Genomic DNA, 27,512 nt, shown 5'->3' with positions numbered 1-27,512 from the left:
TTATCAATTATAATTTTTCCGTAAAGTGTTGAGAATTAATCAGGCATAGATAAAATTAGAAATGAACTATAGAACAGAATATTCAGAGCAGCAGCATCTGTAGGGGGAAAAGGTAGGGAAGTTAGGATTGCTTCAAATTATGTTGCAGCTCAGCGAGAGGCTGCAAGGCAAATGAGAAAAAGAGATGTGGTCAGATAGCTGCATTTGTGATAGGCATTTCACAGTATCTTAAAGTCTGATCCTGAGCTCATTGAACCCCATATTAATCTCCATACCAACTTCAGTAAAGTAGGATTAGTCTGCTAGAGAGACAGCAACGCACTCTTCTGAAAAGCCTTGCATTACACGATGTGGAAGAATGGATGGACCTGCTGGTGTCAGATCAAAGGTGTTGGATATGGGGAACGTGTCAAAAAAGCTTGTCTTGGATAGTTCACAAGGTGCAAGAATGGAAAGTTCCCAGGCAGACTTTTTATCGCTTTTTCATTAGCTCACATGCACCAAGGTTTTGGAGCAGGTACAACACAGAGAGCTATAAAAAGAATCAGACCATTTCAGCTCACTTTTTAAGAAACGAGTATTTCTCTTGACAGGACATTTCAGAAGAAAAACTACTAGTAATTACAAATTTATTAAACATCAAGCCCAAATGAAACACCACTAACCTGTGACAAAGAAAAGTATAATCCAAATCTGTTATAGGATCCTTGATTACAACTTTGTCCAGAAACCAGCCATTTCCTTAGAATGAATTTAAAAAAAAAAAAAAAAAGAAAAAAAAGTTAGTTCATGAGAGGCGGATTTAATGAAGTCTGGTTTCCCATGGTTTTCTCTCTTCTACTGGAACTGCAAAATCTGCAGGTCCACTGACAGGTTGCTAGACTCACGGCTGCCCTGATGGATGGAGGGAAGACAGTACCTGCTGTAGGTTCTATAGAACTTGCTTATGGGCCTGCAAGTTGTTAGGTCCCTCCCTGGTTGTCCTGGCCCTGAGTGCTGCACGTCCCCCCCGTCATTTAACATAGTCATTCTATGAGACATTTTTTTTGCCAAACAACATATCAATAAGATTAAATAGCAGCTTATCATGGCTCAAAATTAGTTGCTATGTTTTTAATAGTTAGGCTCAAGAGTTTGAAAAACAGATCGTGTGACTGAAAGCAATTTGAGTTTCACCATTAATTGTGTGTCTAATGACAAGATAGTGTAGCCAAAATCTCCAACTGCATCTTCACAGTATAAATGATAATGTTAATCAACCTAAAATTATAATAAATTATAATAGCCCATTTTATCTGTAACACAGATTGCACAAGACATATTCGACATCTTATCATGCAGACACTCCACCTCTTCAGTTTTTCCATGGGGATTAGTCAAAAATGACAGAAAAGTAGCGGATGGCATCCTTAACATAATGGTTGAGAGTATAGTGAAAGTGAACACAAAATATTTGAAATTTGAGATGACACAAGAAGGTAACTGTGTCGCTTGAACAGTTTCCTTAGAAGCCTTTGTCTTCCGCTTCTAAACTGTTTTCATATATTCAGTTTTAGAAATACATATTGTATTTCAAAGAAAAGGTGAATAACTTTGCAAGCAATATTCAGTGACTATATAGAGAGGTTTCTGACCTGATCCAAGACCGTTGTGTCCTATAACAATCTTGTACAAATGTCCAAGGTGCACAGCTTCAACAGCAAAGATGTCAGTCTGGAATCAATCAACAATATTTCAGTAAAATCTAAAAGGCAGAGCATTCTTCCTCTGTGGAATCTCGAAGACCCATAAACCCATAGAACTCTTCTGTCAAGATCATCCTTAGAAATATCAGCTAATGATAAGGTGAAAACATGAAGATCCAAGAAGGATTGATTTCCTGAAATAAAAGTAGTAAGTAACTTTGCTAATGGGAGTAGTTCCATTCAAAAGAATGGGATCAGAGTCAGAAAAGAGAAAGATGCTATAAGCTTAATTGGCTATATAATTACAAATTGTAGCAGATTTCAACATTAGAAATGCAGACATAAAATGGAAATTTTCATTTTCTCTTCACTTATTAAATCAAATTTTTAGAAGAATTAAAACCAAAACTACACAGCTTACCTATTTTACAAATGAAAATTCTGTCTTCCAAAAGCACTCGTATACCTTTAGAAAGTCTTTTTGGCTTTATGGAATTTTGGGGTAACATTGGAATGCAGTAATTCTCTCTTTTATAATTGCACCTTGCCTGGGGTAACCACCCACCTGAGAGAGAAAAGGCAGCCTAACACATCAGAAAATGCCCTGTCTTTCACTTACTTGTCCTTTTAAAAATTTCTTGGGTTTCTGTGACCTGAGAAGCTGTCTTGATCCTGTATCACCTCTTTCTCCATAGAGAGAAATATAGACATCAGCCTCGGTTCCAGCATTCCACAGGTCTCCTGTTGTCACATGCACTTCATAGACAGTCACTGACAATAAAAGATGACAACCTTTCATATCACAAACAGAATTATAGTTACAAAAACATCTAGCTGTGAACGTGCCTGTAGAGTCCAAATACATAACTGTCAAGGACAGTTAGGGTATAAAACCTTAAAACCCCTATTAAATATTAAGTAAAATAATGTACAAACTTGCTTTGGTGTTACATTTATGGTTTTTATTCCAGACTGTCACTGTGGGAATGCAAACAGAATCGGACTTTATATTCACAATATAAAGTCTTTGTCCTGCAGCATCATTTGAAATCAGCACTCTGCACAGGTTATTTTCATGTGCCCACACAGAACATTATGGTATCATGCTAGTTTGCTTCTAGCATCAGAGCGAATTTATTTTGAGATGATGACTGGGTACCTCTAAACTCCACTGAAGTATTGTACTGTAGACATTGGTTATTACTAAATCCAGGATAGAGGCTTAAAATAGCTAAATTAAAAATTCAAGCAATTTTAACAGTTTAGTTTTTTACACTTCTCTTTACCTCTCACAAGCCTAGGGATCGTGCCAGCTTTATAGTAAGTATTTATAAGTATTTAGAATTCTTACAGCTTTTATCCTAGGAAATAACGACTCTCTTTCCTTTAGATATTCCATGGAAAAGTGTGCAGAACAGAGATTAAGAGATGGCACTGTATTCTTTACATCTATTTTTGTCTATATGTGTAGAACATTATATCTGTAAATAAAGCATTCTGAACGGAGAAAGTGTAAGGGTTAAGATTATTCACAAAATTATTTTTTTTCCCCTATGTCTACAAATTATGAGAGATAGAACAAGGAGGCAAAACACATATCTTTTTTGAGATCAATTATTATTATTTGGACAAAAGCCAGACACATTTAAGGCATAGAAGCCTTTGACAGTCCTTAGCAGCATAGTCATGTACTATTTTTTCCCAGAGTACACCTGTCTCAATACTCAAAATAGTCTTCATTTAGCAACTGTTAATTAATACTGTATTTTATCCACATCACTTACCATGTCACCACCTGATCTATTTATTTCCCCAAATATTTCTTTACAGCACCCACTTGAAAAGGTATCCCATTTTATGTAGAGACCATGGCAGAGAAGTCATTTCTCCAGACCAACAATCCCATGTCTAAGACCACAGCAATCCTCTCTATACCTACAATTCCCCCTTTCATTAACTATCCACCTTCCAGTTTCTGCAAAAAGAAAAGCAAAGGTCCACCAGCCACCAAACACTGTGTAACTCTGATTTATCCCCAGCAAGTTGTTCATCATCATATAATTAAAGATTGCATCATAAAACATGAGCAGAGGAGAACAAACGTAGGATGGTTGAGGATAAAAAGTCAAACGAATGGTGCTCAGTCCCCCAGAATTAGAGCCATGAAACCTCTATGTAATACTTCTTAGCAGTTTAATTCAGACTTTTTTTTCCCTTTGAATAAAAAAGGCTGTTAAATCTGAAAGTTTCAGCCTCTTTTTATTCAGAAATTGGTTTTAAAGTGCCTCTCATCATCTGTCTTTCATATTGAATCCAGACCTCTTCACTGTTCTGTTATCAAACTATCTTCTCTGAAGTTAAAAGCTATGTTCTCTTTTCACTGTCTCATGTGGAAATATAATATTGGCAAAAAGACACAGAGACTGTCTTTCAATTACTAAGTTAGAGATGAAACTGCCTTCTCCAAAGCCTTCAGCATGACCCCTGTCATACTGAGGCTGGCAGAAATGCACAGAAGTTCTTTTCTTCCTCTCTTGTGTGAGGGAGAAATATAAAATGCAGATTGAGAGGATAGTTTAATTGTGCTCTTGTGCCTTACAATGTGCCAAGATTACTTGATAATAAAAATCTTTCATTATAACTGTATTTCAGAAACAAGGAAACAACCTACGCGGAAAGAAGAGCCTGAAAGTTAGAAGGTGGGTAAGGTCAGTGGCCCAGAATATTAAGCAAGAGAACATTTTGGGAAGAACAGATACTGCAAGTAGGGGTATCGCACATATTCTCTATAGTATGTTAATGATCATTAATTAACATTTATTTAAAGGCAGCGGTGGGTGTTTGGGTTGTATACTGGTGTGCTTGTAGGTCTCCCTACACTAATAATATTAAAGTCTCCTGACCAAAGAGACCAAACCTAGGAGGAAGCAGGCTGACTGTCTCTGAGGCTTTTCATGCCCTCAAGGGTATGAAGAACATAACCACTGAAGATCAAAAATCATCACGGTTAGGGCCGGCCAGCCTCTCTCTACAGCATTTTACGAGCCATTTACAGCTAACTACATCACTGGAGGAAATCTCTCCCGCTATTCTTTTTCTCTTAAAGACATAATGAGGCACAAACCTGTTTTTCTGCTCTTTTCATGTTCTTAATCTCAGTGCTCAGTCATTGTAGTAGGAATAAATACAGCTCCAGGCCACCCAGCTCCTTATTACAACATTGACTGTCCCATAGTATGTTTCCCCACATCGATGGGCCATTTTCTGGACTTCTGCCCCTCAATTTTATTTATGTCCTCTTCCTCTAGCCTGCACCCGCAACAGTTGTTACCACTGAAATGCCTGTTACTATTTCAATTCAGCAAGATCAACACAAACACATACCACCAAGCATTGCTATAGTAGTCAACATTCTGAAAAAGGCGATCCATAGTTTTTAGAGAACTTTGAATGGAATTTTCTCTCATGCCATTGATCTTGTCCTCTGCAGTTGGTACGATTTTGGGGGCAAGGGAAAAGAGGAGGGCATGGAATCTGCCCCAGGTAGATTTTACTCTAGCAAAAGCTCTAGCACAAGGAATACTGGTGGCGTTATGACTTTTCCCCCTCTACCATCACACCCTACAGGATGGAAATCTGCCCCAGCATTCTTGCTCCCTCATCTACATCTCTCCTAGGATACACTGATCTTGCTATGCCCTTGTACTTTCCTTATGCCAGAAAAGAACAATGCCATTTGGAGAGAAGGGAAGAGCAAGCACAGACTTTCCACCCCCTTCCCATTGCTGAAGCGGAGACACAATATAGCAACGCCATCCAGCACGGGTGACAGGGATTGGTGTGGTAGAGAGAGACATTAAAACAGTTTAACAGCATCAACACCCAATAATTTTTGCATTGTTTGGCATCATTCACCTTTAGAATTGCAATACAATCTTTGTGTAAGTAACACTTATAGCCTTCCAAAATATTTTTAAAGTTTTGTTCCACACACAGAAATTAAAAGTATTCTGGAAGCCTGTCTCAGCCACTTGCAAGAAAGAAACTAAACCAGCAGCTACAATAATCATACTGGAGCTATAATCTTCTGTTATTGAAAATAGAGTTTGTGATCTGACTCATGTATGATGGCTTCATGGTAGTTATGCATATGTGAGGTGTCTTTATCATTACCTCTCTTTTAAAGTAAACACAAATGCTGAAAATCTTACCAAAGAAAGGGTCTTTTCGAAGGACCTGTGAAATTCAAAGCATTAAAGACTATCCAGTGATTCTTAACCTTTTACTTGAGTAGGCCCGGTAACCACAGAAAAACAACACAGAAGAAGTATTGCAGCAACCAAAAAGTAAAAGAGGGCCTGATGAAAGATGATGAACTCACTTCTGTTGGCACCAGTCTGTGGCCTGACTTAGCTCATGTGGTACTGTGCTTACCTGGAAGAATAGGCTGACCCTGCTGTAAAACAGGAAGCTCCATAGATATTTCCCCATCAGCTTGGTCCCAGGCCAGCCATCGATGCGCTGGGAAAAAAAACTGCTCCCCTGAGAAAAGGTTCAGCAACTGCACCTGAACAGCACCAAGAATTGAAGTTTAAGTTGTTGATCTCAGTCCAGATAGAACAGAACATGAAAGGTGTGGGGGATGCTGTTGAAATCTGTGGCACGATCACAAAACCACGGGTTTGGGTCATGTCTGCTCCCTGGATACAACTGCCCCTAAACTGACTTTTCACTCATTCCGATTCGAAAGTCCAGGGAGAGAAGTAACGCAAGTGCAGCCAAGAAACAGGGTTTATTAGCTCAGGCGCAGCCCCACAAAATATAGCCATGTTCTTCCAGCTGGTATATCTACGTGGGCTGGCGCTAGGTGGCACGGCTTACCAAACACGGAAGTTCTCAGTGGGAAGCTTGGCAACACTTGCAATCCTATTCCTTTAACTTTTTTTCTTATCAGAACAGGAATTAATGGAACAGGGTTTGATTCTTCACTGCTTGTGACAAAAATAAACCACGAAGGTGCTAGCCCCGACACCAGTCTGTCCCACACAATATTCTTGCATGCTCAACTTCTAGCATATAGCAGCAAAAGGGCCATATGCACACCAGCTGAAAAAGGGAAGGAGGTCTAGATATTTTGCACGTTAAAGTATTCATTAGTAAGCATCTCAGAGGCTGGTCTATATTAGAATAGTCCCTGACTATGCTAATTTATACTAGTAGCTACGCTAGGTCTTGGACCAGCAGAGAGAAGCAAAGACACTTCTGCCTGTAGTTTCACTCCTACTGTGTGCTTTGCAGAATCTAATCTTAATTCAAATATTGAACAAATTCAGAATTACTGGAAACATTTTTCTCTCTTTTATGGATTGAATACTAAACTTCAAAGAAAGAGATTCATCTTGCCTAAAACACCTGGCCCATCTCAGCCTGTCAACATCTACTGATGGATCTTGAAAAGGGAGTTTGGATTAGCAAAGCAGCACCTTTGTGGACTTTTTCAGGCCTGATACCATCTCAGTACAGAGACAGGCACAGAAGTACAGAGACAGACACAGAAACCATGGGCTACTGATGGAGGACTAGCATGCCTAACTACCAGACTACCTAACTACTCTGCAATTGTAGAGCACTCTCCTTTAATTTCAGATCTTCCAGAAAAATGTAGGTTTCCCAGTGAACAATGATGTCAAGCATATGACGAGACTGATGTTGGTTGTTTCTCTTCTATGAAATCTAGAAATCAATGGCTATACTCCTTTGGTTTTCTACCACACAAAATGTCAGGTTACTTGTAGAGCGTGTTTGGTTGAAGGTATTTCCTTTCTTTGATTTTCTGCTCAGAATTGCAAAGAGGAAATGACCTAACCCTGACTGATGAATCACTCCCTAAAAACTGTGCCTGATTGACTGAGATTTGGTAAGGACACAACTAAAATTCATAATCAGTGGAACACACTGAAGCGTTGAATCCTTCTTTTAAAATTTTACTGTTGATTTCAATTAATATATCCTAGCTGCGAAGTGAGAAGGGGAATAATTACTTACATTTTTTTCTTTCCTTTTTTTGTCAGACTTCTTCAGCCTCTCAATTTAAATGCATGTCATACAAAGCAGGCAGGACAGCCTCTTTTCGCAGAGGATAGTGTACAACTAACCCACAAAGTTCCTTCAGTTGAGTCAGATTTTATGGCAACCAAAACTTCTAATACTAATATTAAGCATAAAAATAAACCTTTTTTTCTAAGAGAAAACCCCCTGTTCTCTTCTAGCTTCTCGACGCAGATATACTTTAGAAGTTGCTGTTAACCTGTCCCTCTGCCTCACAGGACAAAGCTATGAGGTATTTTCCACCTTTTCACTGCTCCCACACACACATTTGTGAGAAGAAAAATAGCAAGGAAGGAACAGAAGAAAAAAGTGTCTTAAATGATATTTTGATTCCAGCATTCCCCAAAGCACAGCACAGCTGGAGAACAGCTTTATAGTCAGGCAATCCTCACCTGAGTTGAAAGAGATATAATCCCTATAATTCTAGCATGAAACCTGCTAGGCAGAGTGATCCTACCAGCGACACAGGATTTGCTAGAGGTATGAACCCACAGGATCTTATGTTAACTTCAGTTAACACTGCCCAGACCTTTCTTACTCTTCTTTCTGAGTCTCAGTCCCAGATGAAAACAACTGGTTAAAGCCAGATCCTTTCATTCCCAGTCCAGTAACCCATATAGTATGCTTCATGACTGAAACTTGAAACAGAACTAGCTTATTCTCTTTGATTTCTTGTCTTTGCTTTACCGGTAGAAGACTCAGACTACAGCCAACTTAAGCAGTCTTCCTTGCTGCTCAGCCACACAGTTTTAAAGAAATATAATGTACAGCTCTCACTAAACTGCGAGTAGCCAAGACATACCATCATAAGCTGCCGTTAATTCCACACAAAAACACTCCTTCATAATTAATCTCTTAAATGACGCTGCAAGCATTTGATGAGATTAATATACTTATCCCAGGGATTTTCTGTGACTCATATTTTATGACTCCATTGTCATAGTGACTGCTTTTGGAAAGATAAAATTCTTTCTCACTGCATTTACCTCTTCACAGTGCCAGGCAGGGGAGTTTCCTGCATTCGTATGTCCTATGCGTATTTTGTAGAGATGTCCTATGTTTCCAGTATTAACCTGCAAAAGAAATACAACTGATGAAACACAGAACATTTATTAAAAGACATGCAATGGAAATTCATTTAGTAACTGTCAGGTGACATTTTTGTTTAGAGGAATTAAATATTCTGATATTTAAACAAGTGTTTCCAAAATATTTTGCTCTGGATAATCATTGGAAGCTTGGTTCTCTTGAAGGACAACGCTCAAAAAAACTGTTGGCCTGCCGATCCCGCTTAAATGGCCTCAGGATGCTGCTGTAGCTATTTTGTTCCCCACTGAATATTGGCCTTAGTGAGAGATGAATACAGACTGTATGTAAGACTGAAAAGCAAAAGTGCCTTGACCCTAAAACCTGGCTCAGTTTAACATCTATACCACTGTCCTGCTACAAAATTATTTCTGTCTCCCAAGCACCTCCCACACACCTCTGAGTTTCTCCCTAACCCTCCAGGAGGGTATGCCTTACAATTTTGGAAACAATTGTGTTCAGCTTTGATGGTTTTTTACAAATCATATACCTTAAAAAGGTATATTTGAAAGATTAGCTCTTGGACAGGCTGATGAGTGCATCCAGCACAGATAACAGGATGCTGAAGGAATAACTTTGTGTGAAGGTTATTCAAACAATTAGTTATGAACTTAAGTGTAGAAATAGAAAGCTTATCTTCAAGGAACTGGAAACACACCATGAGCGTCTTCCCTTCTTGCTGTATCATTTTTTTCTTACTATGCAGGCTGAATTTGCTGTCCTTCTGTTGTCTTCTGTAGAATTCATTTTTCTGTTTTCATTTACAGTGTAGAGGTGGGTGTGAACTGAGTTGCCTGTAGCACAAACTTCCCTGAACTCAGTGTTAGAAGCAATAAAGAGACAGAGAAGCAAGGACAGACCGTAGCTGACGGAGATCTAGCATACAGCACAAGCAGAGAGGCTTTTCTCTTTCTATATATTTCAGAGTAGGCACTCGTCAATTGTATTCAGTGTTATGCATACTCACCTAAGAGGGGAATCCTAGGTCCCAAACCAGGGACTGCCTCCGTATTTTGCATTTAAAAGTCATTGGAGATGAAATTAATGACAATAACGGGAGCAGGAAACACAGCTAACAACATCATCTTTTGTAAAGAGGGCATTTTTATCAGTCAGGCTCCTGGTTACTTATTTTATCTACTCCTTTCAGTCTTATATCTGGGGGGTTTTGATATCACAGACAGAGAATAGTGTACTATCAATCAGAGGCGCTGGATTCTTCTGAGAAACTCCATCAGGCTGAAGAGGGCTTAGAACTGCGTTTTGTACATCCCAAGCATCTAAGATGCCATTGTGAAAAAAGTGAGCTCTTCATCAATGCTGCCATTAAATACCTTTGCTCAGAAGGGGAGTTGCTATGCTGGATACTAGCAATGGAAGCACCTGTTTACTATCTGGCCCCGTAGCTGGCGCCTGCTAGAGACACCCACTGGCAATCCCATATACACACTCAAGCTATGCAGCTTTTAATAAGGGCCCTGTTCTGGCGCACTTAAATCACCATGCTACAAGACTGATGGGGGAGAAATTTGCTTGTGTAAGTGGGAGCAGAAACTGTTTCAGGTAGACGGACTTTATTACACGTATGAAAATTGCCATTACTTAAATAAAGCAGCAGGTATTTTAACAAGTTAAAAATTTACTCCATACCCTAATTCTTCACTTCCTTATTTAATTTTTAATATTGTAGCTCCATCTTAAATTAAATATATATATATATGTTGTCCTATATTTCTTGGTATTTTCTTGGGCACCATGTAAATTAACCAGTAGTTCTTCTTAAACAGACAAGAAATATGTTAGATCAAACCAGCTTTGGACAGGTGAATGGGAAAGGATACTAAATTTAGTTCTACTTTTAATTCCTGTTTCTTGTTTCCAGATATGTGTACAATACAAAAAAATGACTATCTTTTCATCACATATATTTTGAAACGTCATATAATCTGGCAAGATACAAGAGGGCAATACAATGAATATATATTACTTACTGTGAAGATGTCTTCATTGCCTCTCTGAAATAATTTCCCCTTCTCTCCATCAAGAAAAATGGGCCCCGAACTACTGTGATCCCCATACAATGTAATATAAACTTTTGAGCTTGTTCCTGCAGATGGTATATCACTGGTGAGGACTGACACCTTCCATTTCCTAGCTATCAAAAGAAAAAGGACTCACTGAATTACTTAAACTTATGATTCTTAAGCAAAATGCATTTCAGTAATCAAAATTCTAAATAATATAATGTCAATGAATAGAGAAGTAGGTATTTCAAAAAATTACACCAGGCAAATATTGAGTTTGCTATGATGGGCAGGCAAAAATCAAGAAATGTCAGGTTGCATTCACATCTTTTACTCTGCATATGCCATATGGCAAAGTCAAACTTGCATGAACATAGATCACTTTTCAAACACTGTGTTGAAATATTGTATTAAATTGTATAAAATATAGCTTTCTGTTTACTTGGGCTATATTAGCTCTGCCTGGTGCAGTTCTGCCCAATGGCAGCCGCATGGGGCTCTCAGCAAGCTAGCTCTGGAATTACAAACTCATCGCTTCAAGCATTAGGGTCTCTCAAAGCAAATTAGCTCTGCTGAAAAAAAACCCTTTAAGAAAGGACCTGTATCTCTGCAAAGCTGTGCTGGGCTACACAGATGTAACAGCTTGTTTGGAACCCACTGAAGAGTGGAGAGATGGAGATATGTATATCTTGCATTGCAATGTTGGCATTATATCCTGAGATACCAATACTCTTTCCACGGTTAAATTTCATAATTATCAAGACCAAATATAGAGATTTAGGCTTTGGTTCAGTGGAAGCTGAGTATCAATGGTGTGAAATAATGGGAAGTGGTATCACTGAGGGATGGCTGATAACAGGAAGGAATATCAAGAAAACATCCTCGTTCCCAATGTTTCTAATTAGCTGATACCCATCTCAAATGGTATACATTTAAGCACCTCCCAAGCTTGCTAAGTTCATTTTGCACCACTGATTAATGTTACTGTTTCCTAAAAGAGAAATTCCTTTAAATTACAGCAGCAGTAATAAAGGACCTTACTGACCACAGACTCCCCCTATAATCTGATGACTCGTCTATGGTATGTATTTTACCTGTATTAATGACTTTTCCCTCCATCACAGTCTCTTTGAGGATATCCTGTGTGCCCTGGCTAAAACACTAAGAAATATAGCGATGATGAGTAAAGTGTGCAAACTCATCATGATATGATGAATTTTGTATTTATTATTTGAGCTACATAAATTAGATCTATGTGTCCTAAACACGAGGTAATAAGCTATCCTGTGTTTCTGTTGTGAGGTTCAGTGAAACCACTTTTATTTTGAACATCACTCAATATTTTCAGTGCTAGCCATGGGCATTTTCTTAAGGGAGCCAGTGGACATCGATTATGATACATACACAGAATTATGCTGCAGCAGAATATTATTTGAGGACTAGTGAAACCAAAGACTTGAGGAATTGACATTTAGTTTTGTGTGGCATTCTGGAAAAAAACTGTTTTTACTTGCTCATGTTTAGCTATATCCAAAAAGAAAAGGTATTTAAGAAATTGACAGCTAGGCTGATCTAGACATGGTGCATGTCAATATTTTTGTATCTAGGAAATAAATTAGTTACAATATATGTCCTCTGTACCACTTAGCAGTTCTGTTTGAATAATTAATACTGCTTTTAATAAAAGGCAGAAAACAAGGCACAGTAAAGGCACATTATAAAATCTGACATATTAATGAGACCTGATGGTAGAATCTGGCAGTCTTGCTTATGTCTTGCTAAAACTATTGGGCCTTTACTTCTGTGTCGCCATTGTGCTTTGTGTGTAAAACACACATTTCTTGGGAAATGCAATATTGTAGAATCAGTAACTATTAAAACAGATATTCTCTCCTGTACTTTGGGGGAAGAGACAGGAAGACATTAACATAATGCTCGGTTCATCTTTGAGGACAACCCTCAAGACCTTGAAATTCCACAGTAGTGTTCTGAGATTTACTTATTTGTTTGAAAAATGTTGTACGTCCACAACCTGAGTAGAAAGTGTGAAAAATTTAAGAGACAGAGACAGAATCTGAGACAACTTATATTGTTTAAGAGAAGGTGTCTAAAACATATTACCATGAGAAATGTGGAGTATACGCCGCTACTCAATTTTAAGGAGATACTGTTGAAGCAGCACTTTTCTGAAATTACTGTGAATGTGCAGCTACAGTACCAATGCTTCCTAAATAATTATGTTGTCATCATTAAATAATAAATTGCCAAACAGCTAGTCTTACCAACAGGTTAAACTTCAACTTTACAAGAATTGTCATAACCTGAACACATTATACTGAAAGAATAGGGAAAAAATAATAACTGCAAGACCCGAGGAAGAAAAATAACTGGCAGAATGACATCCTGTGTGACCTTTCTCAAGTTGTTGTAATCTGTTTTTTCCACAACTGAAGTTAGCTTGTTGTTTCTGTTACACATGCAGTTCCTTACACTATCCAAAGCGCTGTGTGCTCCAAATTTCTGTGAGCCCTGACTGATGAAAGGTGACCATGTAATCTTCCATGTTAATCTCACTTATAACTGAGAAACTATCAATCACATGTATACAATGTCTAAGTCACTCTGTGTAGATGTACCCAACCTCTTGTCTTAATTTAGTTTATTAAGGAAAGTAAATTGCATTAAATAGTCCCCCTAATTCTTACAGTGGATTAGCATGGTAATTAGACTAATAATATTTGATAACATCGGTGCTATGAATGTCAAGTAACTTGTTTAATAGTGATAGCTTAATAGTGGGACCAGTGGTGCTTATTGTCTTTGTCTGTGACATGGATGTTGGGATTGGGTGCACCCTCAGCAACTTTGTCAACGACATGAAGCTGTATGGAGCAGTTGACATGCTGGAGGGGAGGGATGACATCCAGAGGGACCTGGACAGGCTGGAGAGGTGGGTCTGTGCAAACCTCATGAAGTTCAACAAGGCCAAGTGCACGGTCCTGCATGTGGGCCAGGGCAATCCCAAGCACAAATACAGGCTGGGTGGAGAATGGATTAAGAGCAGCCCTGAGGAGAAGGACTTGGGAGTATTGGCTGATGAGAAACATAACATGAGCCGGCAATGTGCAATCGCAGCCCAGAAGGCCAACCGCATCCTGGGCTGCATCAAAAGAAGCGTGGCCAGCAGGTCGAGGGAGGGGATTCTGCCCCTCTACTCTGCTTTCATGAGACCCCACCTGGAATATTGCATCCATGCCTGGAGTCCTCAACATAAGAAGGACATGGACCTGTTGGACTGACTCCAGCGGAGGGCCACGAGGATGATCTGAGGGCTGGAGCACTTCTCCTATAAAGACAGGCTGAGAGAGTTGGGTTTGTTCAGCCTGGAGAAGAGAAGGCTCTGGGCAGACCTTATAGCAGCTTTCCAGTACTTAAAGGTGGCCTACAAGAAAGCTGGGAAGGGACTTTTTACAGGGGCATGTAATGATAGGACAAGGGGGAATTGCTTTAAACTGGAAGAGGGTAGATTTAGAATAGATATTAGAAAAAAAAAAAAAATCACTATGAGGGTGGTGAGACACTGGAACAAATTGCCCAGGGAAGTTGTTGAGGCCCCATGCCTGGAAGTGTTCAAGGGCAGGTTGTAAAAGGCTTTGAGCAACCTGGTCTAGTGGGAGGTGTCCCTTCCTATGGCAGGGGGGTTGGAACTAGACAATCTTTAAGCTCCCTTCCAACCTAAACCATTCTATGATTCTGTGAAATTAGACAACTAAATGGTCTTGCTTTCTTCTGACATCCTTAGAACTAAAAAGAAATATGCTTTACGCATTTCAGAAATGAAAACCAATAAATGGTTTTACTAAAGTATTGCTTCTATGTACTCAAATTGAGGATCCTAACACTTCTGAGAAATCAGTCATTTCTCATTAGTTTTTATGTTATATACACATGTAATATGTTATTTAGATATGTAAAACCGTGTCATCCAGCATTCTATACATCATACTAGAAAAAACAGTGATTACTGTAGATCACTGTGTGCAATGGCTTCTTCTCCAATACATTGTTTTCAGGTTCTTGGATCCATTCCAGTTAATAGTTTCCAGTCTTCACCTCTACCCATATGTGAATAATTACTGCAAAGTCAATAGAACCCTTTTTCTCAGATCAAGGCTAGTAAAGATACCAAATAAATTCTCTACTATGTAACTGGTTTGTATATAAACCTGTCATGTGCTGGCAATGACATCTGTCAGAAAATTTGTGAAATATTGATGAAAGAAAAAAAGAAAAATAAAACCCAGAAAATACAGTATTTAGATAAAATGTTAGTCTTGACTGTTTTTGAATAAGATATTTGTATGATTAATATTTTTCAAATCCCTGAATATTTATACTAGTTCACAGTAAAATTAGTCCAGAAGGGACTGGGTTAAAATTAGTCCAGAAGGGAAGAGGTTAACAAAGTCAATTGAACTGTAAAACAAGGTATAACAAAGGAAATTAAAACGAACTAGTAAAATGGTTATTTAACCATATACATTAAAAGAGAATAAGCAAAGAAGGCCTATATACACTATGTGCTGAATTTGAGAACACAAACTAAGTATTCCTTTACAATAAAGTGAAAACTGCCTCTTTTTTTTTAATAAGAATGGTGACATACAGTGTTTGGGAAATGTCAGCTCTGTTGACAAGAATGGGCTATGGAATGGGAAATTTAAAATGGAAAATCAGAATGGGGTGAAGAGTGCACTGAGAGACTAAAACCCATGTATCTTATATGAAAGCAATACTAGGTAATGCTTTTGAACAAATTTTGAATGAATCGACAGTTATCCCCAAGTACCTAATCTCCTCCATGATGATGAGAATTCAACTTTGTAGACAAGGAAATTACAGTAGCTCTAACCTATCCAAGCATTATATGAGAAATTAGTAGCCAAAATGGACAAATGGATTAGTGCAAGACTGGAGAGTAACAAAATAACAAACTAAACGGGAAATTACGTGCTTGTGCAGAAATGAGAAGTATTAATTTATAGTGTTACTAGTAAGTTTCTCAGGAATCAGTGCTGTAATTTATCTGGATTTCATATTTTCATCAATATACTGCATAAAGTAGGTAATTTCTGTAACACGGTCACTAAGAATTGTCAAAGTATAAGAGGATCCGAAAATCCAGAGTAGTAGAAAAGGGATAACATATAACAGCATTAAGTGCAATGAAATGCATTTTAAAAATACTACCAAAACTTAATGCTATGAACAGGGAATTTATCACTTAAAAAAAATAGAGAAGCAGCGAGTCATCAATGTGACTATAAGATGCCACAGGAAAGAGATTTTTAAGTAGATAAATTTTACTGTAAATGTCCCAGAGTTTACAGAGACAACCTTTTCAATACTGCATAAAATTTTGGTAACAATATTGAAAAAAAAAATATTTATTGAAACTAGAAAAAGTCCTGAGAAAGACAACCATGATGATTAGAGGAAAAGGAGAAAATGTTTATGTATGAGAAAAAGTTAAGACAATGTCTGACTTTGTTGACAGATGCCAAGGAGGAAAACTACTTATCTAAGTAAATGACAATGATGGCTTTGCGACACATGTATATAAACTAACCATGTCTAGGCTTAGGATAGAAATTAGAAAACAGTTAAGACAGACATCAGAAGAAGGACACAAGCTCCAGAACATCCCTCCAGTGGAATCGGTAATGACTGTAGATAACAAGTATTAAGATGAGAATTAGTGATGAAATGGTATTACTTACCTAATTGTGTGGTTTCTTTCTAGTGAGGGGGCTAAACTAGACAAATTTAAACTTCCTGGGACTGTGGTCTACATGTTATGTTGTCTGTTTCTTTTTCAATAATGTAAGACAAAAACTGAATTCCTCCTAGAAGAATGGCATAATCTATATACAGCCCTTGAATGCCTGCTGGATTGTTTTCTATCCTGTTCTTTACACATTATTTAATATGCTTGTCACTTCCACATATATTTTATCCTGACTTATTCAGAAAGACTCTATGCCCTTTGCAGTTAATTTGCAGAAATTAGCTCATATTACTCCTCATGGTGTTTTTCCCGCCGTCAATCAGTACATTGCTCTAGTCACCAGCATTGTGAGGTTCTCTCTTCAGGCTTCTCCAATCTTACCTAATGAAAGTAATTTTATTTCATCTGCATATCTCAGCCACTTAATATTCTGTATCTTCCCTGAACCATTAATGAATATATAAACCCTATGACAGTATGGTACATCTCACTGTTGACCTTTTGTCCTGCTCTGAGGTGACCATTTTATTCCGTTTCACTTAACATACTGAAATCAGAAGCAAGTCTTTCAGTTAATATAACATTCGTTTTACCACTTGCTGTGGTCTCTGCTAATTGTAACCTCAGGCAGTACCTTACATCTCACCTTTTGAGTGCTTGGTTTGCTCAGAAACCCTATAATAAGCATCTGATTAAAGGTTCTTGAACCTTGATCTGAAAAAGCTAAGGTGCTGTGAACGCAGCACAGGGTGCTGTGAATGCAGAAGAAAGACTGCAAGTGATGGAGACATATATATATCTGTTAATTTGCCTATCTAACATTTCAACATCATTTACAGCATAGAAGCTTGGTGGTGCTCAGAATGCTATATGGCACTTAGTTGGATTCTAGTAATTTCAAGCTTCATTTTCCAAACATGGGTTTTATTTCTGCTTTGACATGTAAAATGATGAAAAAATACTATGGAGACTCTTCACTAGGAGCAGTTCTAAAACATTCAAAGGAGGATGCCAAAAAATGTGGAGATAGAAGGAACAACATCAGGAACAAGGCAAGCGCGGGAAATAACACACAGCTATTTGGTGTGAAATATATTAGATGACATATATTGCTTTAGGGTTGCAACGTTAGTTTATTACATAGAATACACTGCTTCAAACAACAGAAACATATTGGTTATTTATGGGAAAATATATCTGCCACTGGACTCCTAAAAAGAATTGAAGAGTGCTCCTAGATGTCCTACCTGTACTGCAAACCCCTTTTGCTCCAGATCCGACATCTACTTCCCCTCCATGTGCCTTCAGGGAGACAGTCAAAGCCTCTGGGCCAAAAGGGATTTGTGTCAGCCTTTAATTAGGTCCCCAGTCTGGATAACGAAAGGATCATGATCCAGGGCTTATCGCAGCATGTACATGCCAGTTAGTCTAGACACAGCCACTGTACAGAATGGCCAAATTCTCATTCTCTAACTGAAATACAGCACCTTCCTTCTTCAGGTACGTCTCTGACTTCATTGACGTTGAAGCAAGGTACTATGCAATCTAATTTGGTCAGATTAAAATCTAACCAAAACCTGAAATACTCTGCCAAGTCACAATATACATAAAATATTATCCAGTTTTATATTTAACATCATTTACTGAAAACTGTAAACCGTATATAAGTTCTTACTATGCACACATAATATTAAAAAATGCTGTAAACAGGTATCCAAAATATTTCTAATAACAGACTGAAATAACCTGAAACATATTACATACACCTTGGATTCCCAAAATAAAACATATTTACAAAAAAAAAAAAAAAGAAAAAAAAAGACATAGACCACATTTAAAGTACAAAGGTTAAAGAAGGACACACAACTAAAACTTGTAGTGTATGTAGAACAATCTTAAGCATAAATGGTGGTGCCTCAGAAGGGAATACGGCAAGGGCAGTCAGGAAGTCCATTGACAGACAGTCTCTCTTCTCAGTTCCTGTGGAATCCCAGCGGTAATAAATACACACCTTTTCTAGTATCCTCTGGGTAAAAGAGGAAAACTTCATTTGGGGTCTGGATGATCCTATATACAGACTGAAAGATTTCTTTACTCACAGAAATATTCTGGATTTGGCTTTTAAAAATTGAAATAGCAATTTGATAATGTTAATCTATATAAAATTAATGTGACTACTGTTTCCTACTTTTCATTGTATTACAGAATTTAAATAGTATTTCTTACTTTTAATTTCAAATTAAATATATGAGTTGATTTTGCTCTGGATAAAGCATTTCTACTGAAAGACAATTCTCAAGCCCTTTCTCAAATGTCATGAAATATAGGAATCTTATCTTAGAACTTGGGCATATATTTCAAATTTCAGTTCTCTGTTCTAATAAGCAGTAGTTGTTTCTTTACCAATAAGATGGTTGGTACATTACTAAATATTTCTGAACAGATAACACTTAAGGGAGAAACGGTTTTTTAACTGAGAAATCACTGTCTTAGAAGAACAGCTTTTCTTCCTATGGTAGTTCCCACAAAAATCTAAGTAATTATCTATATTTCAGCAATGATATACAATTTTGATTTACATTTGTCTAGGTCTGGGCTGTATTCACATTGGGAGTTTTATTGGGTGTGGCATTCAGCAGTTTATTTTGTGATTATTTTTTTCTGAAGATGTTTTCACTAATGTTATAGAAATTCCAAGATCTCTGTCACAAGTCTTTCTCTTCTTTGCTGTTTCCATTGTCCATTGTACAAAAGCAAACTTCTTCCTCTTCCTCTTCCTCTTCCTCTTCCTCTTCCTCTTCCTCTTCCTCTTCCTCTTCCTCTTCCTCTTCCTCTTCCTCTTCCTCTTCCTCTTCCTCTTCCTCTTCCTCTTCCTCTTCCTCTTCCTCTTCCTTTTCCCCTTCTCCTTCTCCTTCTTCTTCTTCTGTAGGAAAGGCATTTTCATTTTTCATCTTTTCAGAGGCATTATGTTCAATGGTATTTAAAGAAGTGTTGCACTTCAGAAATATTTCAGAATGACAGGTTTTTGCTGGATCTGCCAACATGAGAGAAAATTTTTCTCCAAAAATATGAGTTAGGCTTATTCTTAGCATTTGGCATATTTTTGGCTTTCTCTTGGGTAGCTCAATATTTGTGCCTATCACAAGATCACTGGGTATGTGTTTGGATACATTATTTTGACAATTGCTGACTTCCAAGAGTTTTACATTCATATCCTCTAAAACATGTAACTTCCCTAAACTGCTTCTGCCTTTCAGAGTTGAAGATGCAAGTATCCCAAAGTTACTAATAAAATCTAAGGTGTTATTAGCATAAAACCTATTGAAAATATTATTGGCAATCTTATTGATACAGTTATTCTTCAGAGTCACGTTATTATTGTTGTTTGTTATTAAATCTTCACCTGACCATTGTAAATGTTCGCTCTTTTTGGCCAACAAACGTAGACCCAGCTGGTTCTCAATATCAGATGCCTTTTGGTAGGCATATCCTCTCTGTTCCTCATTAATTGGTGTTACTGTCACCATCAGTATTGGACAATGTTGACCACATATAGCATGGAGTTTATCCAGAGAATCTTCTTCTTGAAGAGCACTTCTGTTGGCATTACTAACATCAGTTGGCTGAGACTGTATGGGTTCATCGTTTAAAGGCTGTTCCAATGGATGCACTTTGTTATCAGGCAATCTAAATTCTACAGATGTAAAGGCTGGAAAATTGGTATCAGCCTGTGTGGAAAGATGTGCAGAAGTAGAACCTACCATGACTGATGGTTTGATCTTTTCTTTGTCTGCTGCAGGAAGGGAAGTGATCTTACCGTTGCGGCTAGGTTTGCTTTTTGTGCTTAAGTCATCCTGAAAGGGGTCTGAATCACTACTATGAGGCATATTGAAGTAGTTGCAAAAATTTTCAGACGGTTTAGCCATGTCTTCAAGTTCTGAAGAAGAGATTTCATCAAGGACTGGGTACTGATTCAGATTGCCAAAGTGAGAGTATGGAACTTCATCACTGTTAGTATCAAGGACTGTGTCTGTTGATGTTGTATCCAAATTACCATACATTCCAATCCGTTCAGGTGGTGATCTTCTTATCAAATGATTTTCTTTGAGAAGCCATTTGCCTTTATCTATCAAAATTCCTTCATCTTCATTACCTCGTACACTAGGTTGACAATGTTGCTTTGGAGAGTCCTCTGAATGGTCATTAGTATAACTTGTCTCTTCTCTGTTAAGGGTAGGTTGTGGTCTTGGTAAAGAAGTATTTTCTCTTCTTGATATAGCATCATCTTTGTTTACATTTACTGGAAATTCTTGTGATGGTAATGAAGAATGTGACAATTTCTCTGCAGAACAAGACCTAGGTTCTTGAGAAAAATAAATGGTTTTTTCCACTTCTGCAGAGTGGAATTCTTCAGTATCCTTTTGAAACACTTTTGACACATAAGGAAATCCTTTGTGAAAGTCAGGCTTAAATGAAGCTTCTGTCTTGCCATAAAGTCTTTCAATAGTTCTTTTTACATAGCCAGTATTATAATGTTTTTCAAGTACTGCTTCCTCCCCACTTTCATTGGTCAAATCACTGGATGCTCTACAGTTGTAATCACTCTCTGCAGTATCTGGTCTGTAATCTGACCAGTCTGAAGTAGCAGGACTTTTTAAGCATTTTTTTAATTGAGAAGTGTCTGAACACATTTTATTCTCCAGTTCTTCTACTTGCAACTTCTGTTCTCCTTCACTCGTATCACATTCTGTAATTTGCTTTGATTCATAACAAAATGATAATGGAGAGACTGTAGATAACCTCTCAGAGGTTTCCTCACAAGTTTCTGCATCTTCCTTGTCCTTCTGTACAGAATAATCCTCATTATTATATTCTACAGAGGTTTCAGCAGCTAGTTTAAGTTGGTTATTTGGGTTTTTGTCATTACCTGCTGACTTTGGATCAACCTTCTCATCTCCACTTTTATCGGTAGTAACATGTATAATATCTTTTTCACCCTCTAACTCCAAAGTATCCTGATCTAAAATACCATTTTTATCATTAGAAGTTACACGTATAATATCTTTTTCACCTTCTAACTCTGAAGTATCCTGATCTAAAATACCGTTTTTATCATTAGAAGTTACACTATGAACTGTCGAGTTAGGTTCTACTGAAGTTTCTGACTCTTCATTAGTGAATGAAGTATCACTGTTTTTTTCTTGAGGTTTTTTATATAGGCTGTCAGGCTTTTCTTCATTTCTTTCAGGTGGCTCTATACCTGATGCAAGGCTACAGGTATTTGAATTAGTATTGGCATATTGACAATCTAGCTGTGTTTTGGGAGCACTCACGTCTAAAGTCTCTGTTGCTCTATAAAGATCTTTCTGCATATCAAAACAGCTTTTTAATTCACCTGTCAATTTTAGAGCTTCTTCAGAATTTATACCGTCCTTTGGAATACAAGGCTCAACTGACTTTTCATTTTCATGCAAACGTATACCATTATGAATTCCAGCTATGGGCATATTCTCATGGCAACATGTGGAGTCCTGCTTTTTGAGTTCCTTCCCAATGTGCAATAAGTTATTTTCTGTTGATTGTTGAAAATGTGAGAAGGCAGCTTTCAGTTCATCAACTTTTTCTATGACTGTAGTTTGTTTCAGAAATTGTAACTGGGTAAATATTTCAGAACAGCTGCAGGTATTTTTTTGCATATCATCTTTGATTGTCCCAATCAAACTCTCTCTCAGATTCAGTACAAGTAGCCAAGCTAGGAGGACATTGGAGGAAGAACCAAAAGCTGAAGTAGAAAGGTCTGAAAGGCTGCAAGCTTTTCCTATGCATCCACTGTGTTCTTTCTGGAGACCAAGCAAAGTTGATTGTAGTTCATGCAGCAACATGCTAGACATGCAATTATTCTGAACATCGGTTCCCATTTTCTCATTGACAATTGTGCAATCGACTTGAACAGCAACTTCAGATTTTCTTTTATATAGGTTGCTATCTTGAATATTAACTTCTGACATCTTTTTATCATTGTCATGTGTTTCATGAAACAAGTGTAGCTTACCATCATGATGAAATTCCGACTTTACGGAATACTTGGTTTCTTCTACTATAGTTGTATTAGCATGAATCAAAGAGTCAGTTTGTTTTTCACCTGAATCTTTGGCTGATTCTTTTAAAGTTCCCAATTCACCAATAGGCTTCAATGTTTTCTTGGTTAGATTATGTTCAACCAGATGGTTTTTGCCAGTCACGTGTACTTTATTTGTGATAAATCTTGTTTCTTTATCTATAAAAGCATCAGTATTTTCCTTAGGAAAATTACAGACATTGCTATTCTCTACCTTCCCTTCTTTTTTATTTATAGGGGGTAAGACAGAATTTGGTAACAAGTTTTTCAGCCAAGTTTGGACATAGTTTTCAACTGAATGCTCAACAACCTCCTCTTGAAAACCCTCCTGTTTTAGAGGCTCTAGTGTAATGGCTCTCTCCGACATATTTAACTTATTTGCACCTTTACTTAGATTTTTCTTCATTCTCTTTTGCTTTTTCTCTTTATTTGATGACAGATTTTCCAAAATATTATTTTCCTTTTCTTTTTCAAAATCAAGGTTCTTTGGCACTTCTGACAATGGCTTTGAAATCATTGATAAGTCAGGTATCTGTTCGAAAGAACTGGCTGAAAGATGTGTGCCTTCTTTCCCAGTACTCAGTGTATCCTGACTGTGTTCAGATTCATTGTTTGAATCTACTGTCATTAGACCATCTTCACTTTTTGCAGATGAAACCAAACCATTTTTTTTGCCTGATTTCAATTTTACTTTGGCCAACTTGTTATTACTTCTTGGTTTTTTATTAGATGATAATCCATTTTGTTCCACTGAATCCTGGTGACAGAACTCATCTTCAGGACATATGCTTTTGTCTGAATTGACAGACCCATCATTGTTTTTTACAAAAAAATCCGTTCCTTCTTTCTGAGGTATTTCAGAATAATTATCTATAGCCTGTGTTGTGGAATCCTGTGTGGTTTTGCTTGTGATATGCATTCCCTCACTTTTAATTATCCCTGAAATTTCTTTATCTTTTTGATTTTCATATGTACCTAGCTCTAGAAAGTTAGACGATTTTCTCTTCTTCTTCTTTTTGGTGAGGGAAAATGCAGATTGGCTGTCATCAATGACATGTGTTGGTATCACAGGTTCAGACCTGACACTGATTTGGTTCTCACTTTCAGTAACGGGAAAGAATCCATTTTTTGGATTTATTTTCTCAATGGGAGCTTTAGTACGTGGAGGTACCATCTTCATCTGGTTATGTCCAAGACTGGGTGAATGCACTGAATCTTGAGAAACAGGTAATAAATCAGCAGCCTTGCATTTTCTTTCTTCACCTTCTGACTGACATAATTCTGAATATCTAATGAAAGAACTCAGTGATCTTTTTATTTGCTTAATGTCACATGACTCATGGATGTGGTCTGCTGAACCTGGCCTAGCTGCCTGGTAAATTTTTGATGATGGTATGAAACCACTGATGTTTGCTTTGCAGGTTGATACTAAACTATTATATGTACCTTGTTCCATAACTGATTTCTCTAATATATTCTGTACCAATTCATCCTCGTTAGACACTTCTAATGTCTTCCTATTTGTGGTTTCTATTAAATCATGACTTTTGTGGCTTACTTTAAAAAGCATTTCTTCTTTTATATTCTCTGAGGAAAGCTTTAATAAATCATTGTCATTTATATCACTAAACTTTGGGTTACTGACACTTGCTTTTTTTCTTCTTGAATGAGCTACCATGCAATACTCAGACTTATTTTCTCCATTCTGTATTTCCTCACTGTAGGAAAACTGTCCTATTGTCTTCTCCTGGACCTCCTTCTCAGACACCAAGGTGACACTTTCAACTACTGCTTTTTTTTGTCTAACACGCCTTGGCCCAGGGGTGGGAGGCCTATAAAAGCGAGGCCTGGTATTATCCTCGGGGACATTGCTTACGTCTAGATCTGCAGAATTGTTCTTCTTATAGGTATTACGACCAGCATTTTTTAAATCAGGCTCTGATTGTTTGTCTGACATTTCTGCATTGAATTGCTGTACTGAGTCTCCCTCTTCTTTATTGTAGCTCTCCAAAAACGGAGCATCTTTTGGTTTTATACGTTCTGATACATTTACATCTGATAAGCACTCATCTGCACATGTTGCAGAATTGCAAATGGTAGTATTTTTGTCATCAGAAAGGCCAGCACGACTTACAGTGGTTGTCCATTTAATGGTTTCTTCCTCTTTAATTTTGAATCGAACTTTCATTTCCACTGTGATACTGCCATCTTGATTAAGATGAACAGATTTCTCAATGTCATCTTCATACTGTGCCACAGATAAGTCTTCACCAGTAACTATCTGATTTCCTCCTATACCATTATGACCCTCGGGAACGTAGGAAGAATCTGAGTTGTTATCATTTGAGTTGTTATCATTGCTGGACCCTTTATCAGAAGAAACTGAGAATATCTGAGATCTTGAGCTAGAGCCCATTTCAGCTCTCACTACCAATAATTACATTGCAAGAACCCAAATTCATTCAGTAGGTGGAAAGTAGAGCAGACAATTGTCATGTGTAAGGATCCAGATGGCGAGACAGCACAGGCAGCAAAGGAAGAAAAAAGGAAAAAGGAGAAAAATTAGTAGAAAGGAAACTAATTTAGTTTGTTTATCTTAACAGTGATAGAAAGTAAGGAGAAAAAACATGGGTGATATTCCTATTCATTTTAAGACATTGTTAGAGACAGAAATATAACCAATTTTTAAGAAAGACTCAAACATTTAACTACTTTTCCACTTCATATTATTTTGCAATATGTTCTTTCTAGCGGCAGAGCTATAGACTTATTTGAAGCTCCAAAGCCTAAAAAAGTACTAAATTTTATACTTAGTTGGGAGCTGAGGTTGTCTTGAAGCTTTCAAGAGATTCACAGGCTCTCACTTGTCTGGGCTTCAAGTTACCAACTTAGTGTCTTCTTCATGCCTTAGTGGTCGTTAATATAAAATTAGAGCACAAGTCTTATGAGGAGTGGCTGAGGGAACTGGGGTTGTTTAGCCTGGAGAAAAGGGGGCTGAGGGGAGACCTTATCACTCTCTACAACTACCTGAAAGGAGGTTGTAGGGAGGTGGGGGTCGATCTGTTCTCACTAGTAACAAGCGATAGAACAAGAGGAAATGGCCTCAAGTTACACCAGGGGAGGTTTAGATTGGATATTAGGAAAAATTTCTTCACTGAAAGCATTATCAAACATTAGATCAGGCTGCCCAGGGAAGTGGTGGAATTGCCATCCCTGGAGGTATTTAAAAGACAGGTAGACGTGGTGTTTGGGGACATGGTTTAGTGGTGGTTTTGGCAGTGTTAGGTTGATGGCTGGACCTGATGATCTTAAAGGTCTCTTCTGACCTAGAGGATTCTATGATTCTATGATTTTCTATTAGTCTTCACAGTTAGTGCTAAAATGTGTCAGTCAAGGTGAACATATATCTCCCTGGGCTTAATCCAACAATCTGCAGCATATGAGTAATTACTGTGAGAAGTGTCACTGACACACGAATAAAGGGTACAGATCCAGTCCCCTAGACTGACCTTCTGTAGAGAAGTAAAAATTGAAGCACTTGAACTTCTTATAAAATCTGAATTTAAATCACGACACTCTGAGATACATTTTATGCTACAGTACTGTAGACGGTGGTGAAAAAGTCAGTAAAGCCAATGAGAATACTTCCAGACTTCAATGAATTTTGAGTATGGCCCAACATGTGTTTGTGTACACATTAAATATTCCCAAAATATGTTTTGATTACTCTGTAGTAACTTGAGGGTTAAAAAAATTATACTTCATCTCTCTCTAGTAGGTGTCACTGGAGAGGTGAGAGATAGAAGAACATGAGATAAAAATAAAGTTTTGCTGTCTTCCAAGAGGTTCTGCATGTGCAAGTGAAACAGTGCATGTACACCCACACAAAGACATCCTCAGCTGTTACTGATACCTAAATTTATAGGAGCCACCATTTAATAGAAAGGTTTCACTTGCAGAAAAGTATTTAACACGTGATACTAACTCATCTACACTGCTTAAATTTAAGTTGAGGTTTTTTTCCTCAAGTGAGTCACAAATGGTCTCACATCAAGACTTTCACAGTTAACATGTTACTTCTATAGATACATCTCTAATTTCAAGGCAGAGTACCTTGCAAGTTTTCCATGCAGATGCTTTCCCATGAACTGAATCAGAAGTAAAAGTTTGTACTAACGCCTCTACAAAGACCGTACCTTACATTTCCCAAAGTAAAAATCTCACCTTTTCTACCTTCACGAAATGGAATTGGAATGAAGTGCCTGGAAATTTATTTTTCAGGCTCTCACATCATAAATAGTGTCTCCTACACAGGGTACTTTTGAATTTCTCAGGTTAAAGACAAAAAAAGGTTGTCTTTTTCTCTATTTTTCTGTAGTTGCTGTTAACTAAGGATTAGAAGAGGGAGCTTATCAGATTCTCATCTACTCACATTTTCTACCATTACAAGGCTCATTCTCTGGCTCAAAGCAAAATTTGGGTAGGATTTTTTTTGTTTCTGCAGAACTTTCATTCTCAATATTCCTGTTCATTCTCTCATGAGCATCAGTTATGCTCTACAAACAGCTCTCAAGCTATGCAAGTCAAAGAACATGAAGGTTGAGAAAAACTAAAATTAATAGTTTATTGGGGACATAATAAGCTGCGAGGGGTGTGGGAGAAACTCCTTCAAGTAAATGGAAGCTGAGTGTCTTATGTATCAG

The 27,512-nt window shown here is 37.6% G+C and overlaps 1 protein-coding gene across 1 annotated transcript in view; it reads right to left on the bottom strand.

Annotated features, from left to right (window-relative positions):
• The window catches only part of RP1 (RP1 axonemal microtubule associated), a gene marked incomplete at both ends in the record, with an annotated part of 177,419 nt that overhangs the window by 146,720 nt on the left and 3,187 nt on the right, over nt 1-27,512 (bottom strand). The window contains 6 exons of the mRNA XM_082499227.1: nt 666-741; nt 1,635-1,713; nt 2,305-2,456; nt 6,120-6,252; nt 8,780-8,866; nt 10,871-11,034. Of these exons, the coding sequence (XP_082355353.1) occupies nt 666-741; nt 1,635-1,713; nt 2,305-2,456; nt 6,120-6,252; nt 8,780-8,866; nt 10,871-11,034 (691 nt within the window). The remainder of the gene's footprint in view (nt 1-665; nt 742-1,634; nt 1,714-2,304; nt 2,457-6,119; nt 6,253-8,779; nt 8,867-10,870; nt 11,035-27,512) is intronic.

The sequence above is a fragment of the Vanellus vanellus genome, assembly GCF_965231255.1.
Source record: "Vanellus vanellus genome assembly, chromosome: 2".
Lineage (NCBI taxonomy): Eukaryota > Metazoa > Chordata > Aves > Charadriiformes > Charadriidae > Vanellus > Vanellus vanellus.
The sequence above is the reverse complement of the archived record's forward strand: the minus strand, read 5'-3'. Positions and strand labels throughout refer to the sequence as shown.